The 14,146-nt window shown below is 39.5% G+C and overlaps 2 protein-coding genes across 2 annotated transcripts; both read left to right on the top strand.

Moving 5' to 3' along the window:
* The first annotated feature begins 324 nt into the window (after positions 1 to 324).
* LOC129653756 (putative olfactory receptor 8G3) lies at positions 325 to 1,257 on the top strand. The gene has a single exon (XM_055583452.1). It carries the CDS (start codon positions 325 to 327, stop codon positions 1,255 to 1,257), a length of 933 nt encoding a protein of 310 aa, XP_055439427.1.
* A 9,281-nt stretch (positions 1,258 to 10,538) lies between these two features.
* Positions 10,539 to 11,429, top strand: LOC129653755 (putative olfactory receptor 8G2). The gene has a single exon (XM_055583450.1). The coding sequence runs from the start codon at positions 10,572 to 10,574 to the stop codon at positions 11,427 to 11,429; it is 858 nt and encodes a 285-aa protein (XP_055439425.1). The 5' UTR covers positions 10,539 to 10,571.
* Positions 11,430 to 14,146: the final 2,717 nt, after the last annotated feature.

Genomic DNA, 14,146 nt, shown 5'->3' with positions numbered 1-14,146 from the left:
AAATAAAAATAGCAATGTTCATTCTGACTGATTTTTAAAATCCATAAATGGGTGTTTTCTCTTCAAAAGTGAGGAAGTGTTTGAATTCTAAGGGTTGTGAAGTTTATATTTCCTTCTCTGGTTCAACCAGAATCATCATTTGTCCCCAAGTAGCAGGAGAGACACAAGAGATTTCTGCTTTATGTATGTTGTCTGATGAGGGATCAAATAATGAGCTCCACAGAATCCGTCCCTCCCCCTCATAAAATACACTCACATGACCACATCTTCTTACACATGAACACTCATTTTCTCATTTTTAAACTTAGAACCTTGGAGAGGACAATGGACCCTGGAAATCACTCCTCAGTGACTGAGTTCATTCTTGCTGGGCTCACAGAACAGCCACGACTCCAGCTGCCCCTTTTCCTCCTCTTCCTAGGAATCTATGTGGTCATGGTGGTGGGGAACCTGGGCATGATCACACTGATAGGGCTCAGTTCTCACTTGCACACCCCCATGTACTATTTCCTCATCAATTTGTCCTTTATTGATCTCTGTCATTCCACTGTCATTACCCCCAAAATGCTGATGAACTTTGTGACAGAGAAGAACATCATCTCCTACCCTGAATGCATGACACAGCTCTATTTCTTCCTCATTTTTGCTATTGCAGAGTGTCACATGTTGGCTGTAATGGCATATGACCGCTATGTTGCCATCTGCAATCCCTTGCTTTACATCACCATGTCTTATCACATCTGCCTCTTTCTCACAATGGGAGTTTATATTCTAGGAATCATTGGATCCACAGTCCACACAGGATTTTTGTTGAGACTCCTTTTCTGCAAAAACAAGGTGGTTAACCATTATTTCTGTGATCTCTTCCCACTTTTGGAGCTATCCTGCTCCAGCATCTATGTCAATGAATTATTGGTTATATTCTTGAGTGCATTTAACATCTTGACTCCTGCCTTAGCTATTTTCACTTCATATATCTTCATCATCTCCAGCATCCTACATATTCATTCCACAGAGGGCAGGTCCAAAGCCTTCAGCACCTGCAGTTCCCACATCTCAGCTGTTTCTGTTTTCTATGGATCTGCAACATTCATGTACCTGCAGCCTTCATCTGTGAGCTCCATGGACCAAGAGAAAGTGTCCTCTGTGTTTTACACTATCATCGTGCCCATGCTAAACCCTCTGATCTATAGTCTACGAAATAGGGATGTCAAATTCGCCCTGAAAAAAATTGTAGACAGTGGAAAGTGTATATGAATATAATGATGTCATATCAGTCATTTGATTCACTAAGATATATTATGTATTAAGCTTATTGGATATGAAAAAAGCAATCATACTTGCCTATATAACACATCTCCAAGATTTTATCCAGGCCACTTCTTGAACCTATATTGTAATATTTATATGTAAAATCATAGGCTGTGATTATGAATAAAGTAAAAAACACCAGAAAATAAAGTGGTCTTAGTTTTATTTTTAGTGATAATCCAAACCAGAAGAAAAACATTGAGGAAGAAGATGAAGATTTTGACGTTAATCGTAGTAATCCATATAATTTTGTATAAAACACAATGTCCAGAATTTAAATGGATAACTTTATTTGATATTCACAGTATTATATAAGTACATCATACTATTATTTCTCTGAGGAGGAAAATGAAATTGAAAGGCATTTAGTTTGGGACCATGAGTAAATGTCATGGTCCCAAACATAAAAAATGATAGGATGTGGAGGGTTTGGCTCCAGAACCCATGATTTTACTCAAAGTTATCTTTTGGCCCCAGGTAATTGTGGGCAGATCTAAAGCCTCCCTAGGAATTTTCTTCTATACATAAAGCAACCTCAGTTCCCTATAAGACTGAGTTTCTTTCCTCCAGACCTCTTTCATACTTTTTTCCTATTTATTTCTCCTGATATCATGAAAATAATCAAAAATATTCAAACCTGACTTCATCAAAGCAAAACAGTCATTTGAGTCTCAGAGACTTGGGGCTTTCCAGGTGATGCTATTGGTAAAGAATATGCCTGCCAATGCAGGAGACATAAGATATGAAGTTTTGATCCCTGGTCAGGGAAGATCCCTGGGAGTAGGAAGTGGCAACCCACTCCAGTATTCTTGCTTGCAAAATTCCATGGAGAGAGGAGTCTGGCAGGTTAGAGTCCTTGGGGCTTCAAAGAGTTGGACACGACTGAGCAACTGAGCACACATTAGAGATTCAATTGTTATACTTGATATAATAAAGCAATATGTAGCAGTAATTTTATAAAACAGCCTCAACAATATTGTCTTATCTTTAGACAAGAAATAGCTATTTATGAAAGCAGTTGCTCATGAAAGCCAACATCTGAGCTAAGCTGTATCCCTGTCATATGGTTCATGCTCTTTCCTCCTATAACTTACAAATAATCACCATTTCATGTCAGTTGCACCTTTGAAATATCTTTTCTCCTATGTTGTTTTATTGTATCTCATTTAACGTCTCGTATCTATGAATTTGCATGATATTCTAAATACTCGGTGTTTTCTGTCTCTTCCCAATTCAAATCATCTTATTTGCCAGATTGATGTTCTTTGGCTAGTGTGCTATCTTATCTGATATAACAAGTACAGATGAACTGATAGAATTAAAACAATGGCTCTTATGATCTCTTAGTAATTTTTTATAAATTATTTATTAAAGGCCTGGTTAAATTCTTCCCATTTCTGAGCTCTTTCTCCATCAGTTTAATCCTGAGATTCAACTGTACAAGCCTGGTTGATGACCACAGCCAGGTGACCTAGCGGTGTCCTCTGAGCTGTGATTGTTCAGTTGCTAAGACACGTCTGACTCTGCAACTCCATGAACTGCAGCACATCGGGCTTCCTTGTCCTTCACTATGGCCCTGAGTTTGCTCAAACTCATGTCCATTGAGTCAGTGATGCCATCCGACCATTTCGTCCTCTGTCGTCCCATTCTCCTCCTGCCTTTAATCCCAGCATCAGGATCTTGTCCAATGATTCGGCTCTTTGCATCAGGGGCCAGAGTATTGGAGTTTCAGCTTCAACATCAGTACTTCCAATGAACAGTCCTCTGACCTGCAGCCACAAAAGTCAGGGTTCCAGACAAGAGTATGATCTCCTTTCCAGGAGATAACTGGAAGCTTGAGTGAGGGACAGGAAGAGTGCTGACCTACTGCCCTGTTGCCTATATCCCAGAGAGTATTTCAATAAGCTCTCAATGTGTGTCTCCTTAGATGCCTATTCCTCTTGCCTATGCTTAAAAATAAGCAAAAAAGCCTCTTTCACAAAAAGCCCAGGTGCTTTTCTAAAAGTGAGTTGCCTTGAGCTGAGCTCTGGGGTGGGTCAGTCTACCTGAATGTGAGGTTTAAGAACGGTTTCTCAGGGATGTCCCTGGCGGTCCACTGGGTTCAGGATCCAATGGATTCAATCCCTACTCAGGGAACCAAGATTCCCATGTCACAGGGCAACAAAGCCCAAATGCTGCAACTAGAGAAACCTGTGCACCACAACTACTGAACCTGCAGGCAACAATGAAGGCCCAGCAGACCAAAAAATTGAACTTTTTTTTTTAAGAACTGTTTCTCGTGTCACTATAGCATTGTGGGTCTCATGATCACAAGCCCTGCTGACTTTCCTGCTAAATGTTTTGTGGACTTCTCTATTTGGTTCAGGTCTTAACAGTCGTGGTGCCAGATGTGGGGTTCAAGCTGTTAGCTCCTCAAGCAGAGGCTCAGGGTTCTGAGTTATGCTGACTGTGGTTTGTTGCAGCGAGCTGTGGTTTATGACAAGATTGTGTCTCAGCCTCTCATATCCACTTCAGTGTGGCCTTTTCTTGTTTGCCCAACGTGTAAGAATTGATCAACTAGTCCTCCTCTCCCCAAAAACCACCCCACAGGAAATTATTTTCTATGTAGCTCTAAATTCATTGTATCCATGGGAGAATGTGAGTTCCGTATGTTATTTCTTTGAACCAGAGCACCCACGTATATTTCTATTTTAGTACACTACACGTTAATCAAAAAACAGCTAGTAAATTTCTTACATTGATGTTTCATATATGAAAATGACTATGAAAATTTTTTTGTTTTCAAGCATTTATAAATATTTAAAACTTTAAAAAGTGTTACAAAATTTAAAATGTGAATGTGTGTGTGTCACTCGGTCCTGTCCAACTCTTTGTGACCCCATGGACTGTAGCCCACCAGGTCTTCTGTCCATGGAATTCTCCAGGCAAGAATACTGGAGTGGGTTGCCATTTCCTTCTCCAGGGGATGTTCCTGACCAAGGGATTGAACCTGGGTTTCCTGCTTTGCAGGAGATTCTTTACTGTCTGAGTCACCAGGGAAGTCCTAACACACACAAACTTTAAAAGGACTAAGAAAGGTAAAACTTTTAAGCCTCCTTAGGAATTTTCTATGGATCTGCAGGGTTATGGATCTCAATCTGAGAACTAGTGGAAGATGTGGTATTAACATATTAGAATAGATATCAGAGTATTTCCAAACACAAAAAATAGAAATCAAAGACTTGGAGAGCTACTACAAATGATAAAGATTTTAATGAATACATAAGATTTGTTAAACATTATTATGGCAGTAGATATTTTCAAATGTTTTAGTAATTGAAAACAGCATAACTGAGTAAATGCATTCTAAAGTAGGCACTCTGATGGACTTAAATAATGTTCCATACAGAATTTATTCTCATTAACTTGGATTCAACCCTATATTAATTTCTTTACAAAAATAAGGAAAAAGAAAAAAAAAACACACCTGTTCTTGATGTACAATTAGCATGCTCCAGGATCTTTAGTTTGCATTTCTTTTTATTGTCAAAATTAATTGCAATTAAACTTAGCTGCAATTAGGTTTCACTGTACATCACACACACTCCCACACACATACATGCACCATGATGCCTTAAAGATCTTCAGGACTGGTTCAGTGGCTCACTGCGGCACATAAACTTCTTTTAAATTGTGATCTGCTACAACATCTAGCTTCCATCCATCTCTTGGTCTCAGACAATAGCTCCAGACAGATCTTGCATCTTCATCCCTCAGCCATCAGAAGAAAAGATGTGGAAGGAAAGGAAACGTCCCCTAACTTGAAGACCACCACTTGAAGTGATAGAACTTACCTCTTCCTATTTCCCTTTGGTGCAATTTGGCCAGGCGATCAAGCTTAGCTGGAAGAGAGGCTAAGAAAATACCTATTAAACACAGTGAAGCAAGTCAGAAAGAAAAACACCCATACAGTATACTAACAAATATATATGGAATTTAGAAAGATGGTAACGATAGCCCTGTATGCAAGACAGAAGAGACACAGATATAAAGAACAGTCGTTTGGACTCTGGGAGAAGGCGAGGGTGGGCTGATTTGAGAGCATAGCATTGAAACATGTATATTACCATATGTGAAATAGATCACCAGTCCAGGTTCAATGCATGAGACAGGGTGCTCAGGGCTGGTGCACTGGGATGACCCAGAGGGATGGGCTGGGGAGGGAGGTGGGAGGGGGGTTCAGGATGGGGAACACATGTGTGCCCCTGGCTGATTCATGTCGATGTTTGGCAAAAACCACCACAATATTGTAAAGTAATTAGCCTCCAATGAAAATAAATAAATTATTTTTTTAAAACAGAAAATACCGAGGTGTCTAGATAGCCATGCACCCAACTAAGATTCGGGAAATTTATTATTGAGGAAAAATGGGAGAAGGAAAATTAGGAAAAACCAGCAATCTCCTGCACTCTTTCAGTATTTACATTTAGTCCTAAACAACTGTATGTTGTTCCATCTAGAGTCAACATTTGAATTTAACAGTGCATCTGAGGAGGATGACAATATGAAATTGCTTAAAATAAAATGTGTAGGGCATAATTAAAATATACTACTATTTTCATAACTGCTCGTATCTACTACAAAGCTCTTAAGTTGTTCCAGGTAGTTCTGTAAGATCTCAGCATTGTGGGCTTCATCCCTATGACCTTGGCATGCTGCTTTTCCATCCTGAAATGACTTCTTCACTCCATTCTCCCTTTTCAGCCTTACACACCTTTCTAAACTAAATACCAGTATTTAATTCTCCATGCATTTCTGATCACTCTATTATCAGGTACACTCCCAATTCCTCATGGATACTAAAATAATAAAAGTATTTTTGCTTTCTGAGTACATCATAATATTTAAGCACAATTAGTATTGTACATGAAAAAAAAAAAGCTTTCACATCTTACATATAAAGTTTGTTTCCCTCGATTTTCTCATTTTCACCTAGTGGGAAATTACTTTATTGATAGGTGGACATGAAACTCACTGGAGCTCTAACAAACTTGGTCTGTCACATCCTTGTTTACAATACAGAATCCAACAAGAGCACTGAATCACAGCTACATGACACTATTAGACACATGAGGGCCAAAGCGGGAGAAGCAAAATTCTAACTGCTTCTTTTCCCAAGAGTTGATACTTATGGGATATGAACCTAATGGGAGTTCACTCTCATTTTTCCTAATTAGGCTCTAAGAATCAATATGCAGAGTATAAAATTATCATTCATATCAACCGGTCTTTACTGAGAGCCGTTACTTTCGTCAGAGGTCAGGACCAGTGACGTATCATTTTCATGGAGGCTATTAGGCTGTGACAGCTCAGCACCTAACACCTGCAAGGTCAGTATTCAGAACTAACGGCCAGCAACATCAGATCCCCCCACCCTTCAGAGACGTTGGGGAGAAACACATAACTCTGAAATTTCAGGGAACAAGGACTGTGTGTCTGAATCCCAGCCCTGACTTTTATGATTTTAGATCTTCAACTGTGGCTCTGTGCTAAATCACTTCAGTTGTGTCCAACTTTTTGTGACCCCATGGACCATAGCCCACCAGGCTCCTCTGCCCATGGGATCCTCCAGACAAGAATACTGGAATGGGCTGCCATGCCCTCCTCTAGGGGATCTTCCCAACCCAGGGATAGAACCTGTATCTCTTACATCTACCTGCGTTGGCAGGCAGGTTCTTTACCACTAGCACCACCTGGGAAGCCCTCTGTGGCTTCCTCCAAGTGCAATTACAAATGCAGAAAGTTTTTCTTCCTTTCTTTCTTTTTTAAATAGCTATCTGTCCTCACTCTAATATTCACACTACATTACGAGCAAGGAGAGGATGAGATGGTTGAATGGCATCACTGATTCAATGGACATGAGTTTGTGCAATTCTGGGAGATGGTGAAGGACAGGGAAGCCTAGCATGCTACAGTCTATGGACTGTACAAGCCTAGCATGTACAGTCTGTGCTATAGTCCTTGCAAAGAATCAGACACGAACGAGTGGCTAAACAAGAGCAAATGAGCAAAGACTACCTTACAAGCAAGGACAATTTACTGTCCATGGCTGAATAAAATTATAACCAACACTTCCTTCTCTACTCCCTTTGACAGAGATAGTGTGAGAATTTTGTTCACTTATGTGGAGTCTATATTAACATGCAGCTAAGCATCTTTCAAATGATTTTTTTAAAAGCTCATGTTTCTTGATGCTTGCTGTATGTAAGGCACCATGCCAAACATTGTATTGAGTAAACAAAACACTCTAGTGCTGAAGAAAAATCAATAAATAAGCCATAATAATTGATGCAGATTTATTTATGTACTAAATATAACATAAAAATATATTCATGGGCACATAGAAAATTTTCTTATTAACTGGGGCTTCCACTGTTAAAGTCCTTAACTAAAGGGTCTTCAAAATCAAATACATTTTATAAGATAAAGGGCATAGAGTGAGACGAGCTAAAGGAATTTGATGAGTCAAAAATGGAAGCTTATTATGTTCTTTTGTGAAATAATTAAAACTTGTGATACCTGTTGGAACATCATAAAGAAAATTTTTCTTGTCAGATGATGTGAATCTAGAAATGACAAATAATTTGGCTTGACTTTATTTGGAGACCATGGAAAATATTCATAATTTAAGAAGTTAATATTCAGTAAAATATTTCAAATCTCTATATTATTATATGTATTAATGTAGAAAGGAGCAACAAGAAGATGTTCTAAGGATAAGAAAACTTAAAATTCTGGCCATGATTAAAGAATAAAAATGCTGGTCAAATAAAGCATATTGTAGGGAGAAGCTGAATAAGTTAACAGTAAAATAACATTGACATTTTCTTACCAAGAGCCAGGAACTGGGCTAAGCTCTTTGTGAGAATCATTTTACTTAATTTTCACATGAAACAGATTTTTGCTTTTTCAGAGTTGGAGAGCAGATCTGATTATCTCAAGGTCTTGTGGTAAGTATGGAGCTCATGGACGCTTCAATCCACTAATTCTAACTTGCTATCAGGGCTTATGTGTGAGTGTTTAGTCACTAAGTCATGTCCAACTCTTTGTGACCTCATAGACAATAACCTGCCAGACTCCTCTGTCTATGGGCTTCTCCAGGTAAGAATACTAGATTGGGTTGCCATTTCATCCTCCAGTGGATCTTCCCAACACAAGGATCAAACCTGTGATTCCTGGTTTGAGACAGAGGGATTCTCCTCTGTCTCCTGCATTGCAGGCAGATTTTTAAAGAATTATAAAATCATGAAACAGTGAAACTGAGATGTTAAAGATTATTTAATCCAAGCATCAGGTGCTTGCTGCTAAGTCGCTTCAGTCGTGTCCGACTCTGTGCGAACCCGTAGACGGCAGCCCACCAGGCTCCCCCATCCCTGGGATTCTCCAGGCAAGAACACTGGAGTGGGTTGCCATTTCCTTCTCCAGTGCATGAAAGTGAAAAGTGAAAGTGAAGTCGCTCAGTCGTTTCCAACTCTTAGCGACCCCATGGACTGCAGCCCACCAGGCTCCTCCGTCCATGGGATTTTCCAGGCAAGAGTACTGGAGTGGGGTGCCATTGCCTTCTCCAATCAGGTGCTTACTGTTATTAAAAATTCCTGCTAAGTAACTATTTATTTAAGATGAAATCAACATTTTCCCTGAAAGATCTGGGTATTTTGATAGTTGGAGTGTTTGTTTTGTTGTGAAACCAAATATTTCTCCAATAGTTTTAAGCAATTATTTTTACTTCATTCTATTGGTGACATATAAAATGAGCCCAATAACTCTTGAACAAACCAACATGTTGAACTATACCTGTCAGGTGTCACACGGGTTTTAATTTTGCTAGAAAAACATCCTTAGTTATTCTGACCATTCTAATATGGCAGAGTTTAGATCATTTTACTAGTTTACTAGTTTTCCAGTTTTGCTCTACCAGATAAAATATTGCATCTTTAATGAAAAACTATTGTTTAAGTTTTAAGTAAGATTATGAATTTCCATTTTCTAGAATCTACTCATTATCTATACAAATGTAAACTAAAAGTGAGTTGGTCTTTAAACAAAGAACACATTCCACAGCTGACAAATATTGAGTTTAAATTAAAATTTCTAGTTGTATTTTGCATGTGCTCTACTAATCCACATTTCTATCATCTTTGAATTCCATAGAGAACATCTGCAAAATACAGGATTATATTAATAAAAAAGACCAGAATAAACAGGACCTAGTATTTGTGATCATAAATACTTCTCATATTTGGGGGTGGGGGTGGGATTATAGCTTTCTCATCTTTTCCATCAACCATGAAGTGCAAATTCCAGGAACTAAACTTTGTACACTGATCCCCTGGTCACAGTGGTGGCATACATGACCTATATCAGGGTCATTATATTCTGACTCCCAATTATCAAAATTAGAATAAAGGAGGAAGGTTCTTGAGTCTGGAAAACCTATTGAGGTATAAGGATGATGTCTGCCATGCAGTTATGTTTCTGCCCCCTGGGGTCATAGTCCAGGGAGAAGGATGTTGGGACATTAAAGAAATAGACCTCAGGTGGAATGATACAGATAGTTGCCCAGTCCTTCAGATATTTTGAATTATGATTCACATACAGAAAATATCTGAAATTAATACAATTACTTTTCATATTTATCAATTATGTTAATTTACTAGAAAAAGCACACACTACTCACATATTCTGAGTGAAATAAAAATACTATGCATTTTGCTGCTAAGTCGCTTCAGTCGTGTCTGACTCTGTGCGACCCCATAGACGGCAGCCCACCAGGCTCCCCCATCCCTGGGATTCTCCAGGCAAGAACACTGGAGTGGGTTGCCATTTCCTTCTCCAATGCATTTTACATGAGTATTATTAATACATACATAAAGAATATGGAAAGAAAGAAAAAGTCCTCAGAAGTAGCAATAGTAATATTCACTCTGATTTTAAAAATCTAGAAATTGGTATTTTCTCTTAAAATGTTATGAAGTATCTTAATTATAAAATAATTAATTTTAATTTTATTGTTTTCTCTGGTTCAACTAACATCGTTGTCTCAGGAGATCACTGCATTATGAGTCTTCTTTGGTGAGAGACTGAACAATGACTTACCCAGAATTACTCTCCCCAACACCCACTCACACGTACACACTTGCACACAGACACTCACACACATGCACACACAGGCATAAAATATTCTCATTTTCTCTTTAAATATAGAAGGGACTGAGAAGAAAATGGACCCCGGAAATCACTCCTCAGTGACTGAGTTTATCCTCTCTGGGCTCACAGAACAGCCACAACTCCAGCTGCCCCTTTTCCTCCTCTTCCTAGGAATCTATGTGGTCACGGTGATGGGGAACCTGGGCATGATCACACTGATTGGGCTCAGTTCTCACCTGCACACCCCCATGTACTATTTCCTCACCAACTTGTCCTTTATTGATCTCTGTCAGTCGACTGTCATTACCCCCAAAATGCTGGTGAACTTTGTGACAGAGAAGAATATTATCTCCTATCCCGAATGCATGACTCAACTTTATTTCTTCATCATTTTTGCTATTGCAGAGTGTCTTATGTTGGCTGCAATGGCATATGACCGCTATGTTGCCATCTGCAACCCCTTGCTTTACAACATCACCATGTCTTATCACATCTGCTTCTGCCTCACAGTGGGAGTTTATATTTTGGGCATCACTGGATCCACAATCCATACAGGAATTATGTTGAGACTCTTTTTCTGCAAGAACAATATCATTAACCATTATTTCTGTGATCTCTTTCCACTCTTGGAGCTATCCTGTTCCAGCATCTATGTCAATGAACTATTGGTTATATTCTTGAGTGCATTCAACATTTTGACTCCTGCTCTAGTTATTCTTGCTTCCTACATCTTCATCATTTCCAGCATCCTCCAAATCCACTCCATGGAGGGCAGGTCCAAAGCCTTCAGCACCTGCAGTTCTCACATGGCTGCTGTTGCTATTTTCTATGGATCTGCTGCATTCATGTACCTACAGCCATCATCGGTCAGCTCCATGGACCAAGGGAAAGTGTCCTCTGTGTTTTATACTATCATTGTGCCCATGCTTTAAACCCCCTGATCTATAGCCTACGGAATAGGGATGTCAAATTTGCCCTGAAAAAAAAATTTAGACTGTGAAAAACATATATGAACAGAGTCAATATTATGATGGCATATCAGTTATTTGGACTGCCAAAGAATTCCCCAATTCTTAATTATCTACAATATATTTAATAGAGAAATCTCTAACCTTAATTGATCCTTTCATAATAGGTCTCAGTAACTTGTTTTCCAACAAATATATTAATCAGACTCTGAGAGGTGGATTCTTTGGAGATCAGGTCAGAACTAATAAGTAATAGAGAAGATTATCTGAAATTAATAAAAATTCCAAGATGTTACAACTAATGTTCCCTATTCTGAATCCATTAGGAGACCCATTCAAATTTTTGTTTCTCTCTGTTGTTGTTCACTCAGTCATGTCCGACTTTGTGACCACATGAACTCATCACGTGAGGCTTCCCTGTCCTTCTCTATCTCCCAGACTTTGCTCAAACACTTGTCCCTTGAATCAGTGATGCCATCCTACCATCTCATCCTCTGTTTTCTCCTTCTTTTCCTGCCTTCAATCTCTCCCAACATCATGGTATTTTCCAATGAGTTGGCTCTTCACATCATGTGGCCACAGTATGTCTCTCTGATTTCACTCCAGTTTTATTTTCATATTGTGCTTCATTATGATAGATATTAGACCTCCTTAATATGAAGTTTCAAATTTCATGAGGTCAGTAACTGTGATTTTGTAATTTTTATATTCTAGTATAAATCTCATTGAGTGGTAAAATACTTTCTAAACTCAACATTCAAAAAACTAAGATCTTGTCATCTGGTGCAATCACTCCATGGAAAATCGGTGGGGAATAAGAGGAAACAGTGACAGATTTTATTTGCTTGGGCTCCACAATACCTTTGGACAGTGACTGCAGCCACAGAATTAAAAGACACTTGCTCCTAGGGAAAAAAAAGCTATGACAAACCTAGACAGCATATTAAAAAGCAGAGACGTCACATTGCCAACAAAGGTCTGCATAGCCAAAGTTACGTTTTGTCCAGTAGTCATATATGGATGTGAGAATTGGACCATCAAGAAGGCTGAGTCTGGAAAATATATTTTCTTGAATTGTGATGCTGGAGAATACTCTTGAGAGTCCAGTGAACAATAAAGATCAAAACAGTCAATCCCAAAAGAAATCAACCCTGAATATTCATTGGAAGGACAGATGCTGAAGCTGAAACTCCAATACTTTGGTCACCTGATGTGAAGAGTCGCCAGTCCAGGTTCGATGCACAATACAGGATGCTTGGGGCTGGTGCACTGGAACGACCCAGAGGGATGGTATGGGGAGGGAGGAGGGTTCAGGATGGGGAACACATGTATACCTGTGGCAGATTCATTTTGATATATGGCAAAACCAATACAATATTGTCAAGTTAAGAGCCGACTTATTGGAAAAGACCCAGATGTGGGGAAAGACTGAGGGCAGAAGGAGAAGGGAGCTGCAGAGCATGAGATGGTTAGATAGTATCACTGACTCAATGGACATTTGTTTGAGCAAACTCCAGGAGATAGTGCAGGACAGGGAAGCATATTGTGCTACAGTCCATGGGGTCACAAAGAGTAGGACACCACTTAAGGACAGAACAACAACAGACCTCAGTTCAGTTCAGTTCAGTCACTCAGTCTTGTCCAACACTTTGCGACCCCTGTGAATCGCAGCATGCCAGGCCCCCCTGTCCGTCACTAACGCCCAGAGTTTACCCAAACTCATGTCCATCGAGTCGGTGATGCCATCCAGCCATCTCATCTTCTGTCACCCCTTCTCCTTCTGCCCCCAATGCCTCCCAGCATCAGGGTCTTTTCCAATGAGTCAACTCTTTGCATGAGGTGGCCAAAGTATTGGAGTTTCAGCTTCAGCATCAGTCCTTCCAATGAACACTCAGGACTGATCTCCTTTAGTATGGACTGGTTGAATCTCTTACAGTCCTAGGGACTCACAAGAGTCTTCTCCAACACCACAGTTCAAAAGAATCAATTCTTTAGCACTCAGCTTTCTTCACAGTCCAACTCTCACATCCATACATGATCACTGGAAGAACAACAGCCTTGACTAGATGGAACTTTGTTGGCAAAGTAATGACTCTGCTTTTTAACATGCTGTCTAGGTTGGTCATAACTTTCCTTCCAAGGAGTAAGCGTCTTTTAATTTCATGGCTGCAACCACCATCTGCAGTGATTTTGGAGCCCCCAAATATAAAGTCTCTCATTGTTTCCACTGTTTCACCAACTCTTTCCCATGAAGTGATGGGACCAGGTGCCATGATCTTAGTTTTCTGAATATTGAGCTTTAAGCCAACTTTTTCACCCTCCTCTTTCACTTTCATTAAGAGGCTTTTTAGTTTCTCTTCACTTTCTGCCATAATGGTGGTCTTATCTGCATATTTGAGGTTATTGATATTTCTCCCAGCAATCTTGCTTCCAGCTTGTGCTTCTTCCAGCCCAGCGTTTCTCATGATGTACTCTGCATATAAGTTAAATAAGCAGGGTGACAGTATACAGCCTTGATGTACTCCTTTCCCAATTTGGAACCAGTCTGTTGTTCCATGTCTAGTTCTAACTTTGCTTCTTGACCTGCATACAGATTTCTCAGGAGGCAGGTGAAGTGGTCTGGTATTCCCATCTCTTTAAGAATTTTCCACAGTTTGTTGTGATCCACACAGTCAAAGGCT

The sequence above is a fragment of the Bubalus kerabau genome, chromosome 5 (genome assembly GCF_029407905.1).
Source record: "Bubalus kerabau isolate K-KA32 ecotype Philippines breed swamp buffalo chromosome 5, PCC_UOA_SB_1v2, whole genome shotgun sequence".
In the NCBI taxonomy this organism is placed as follows: domain Eukaryota; kingdom Metazoa; phylum Chordata; class Mammalia; order Artiodactyla; family Bovidae; genus Bubalus; species Bubalus kerabau.
This window is presented reverse-complemented; position numbering and strand designations above follow the sequence as displayed.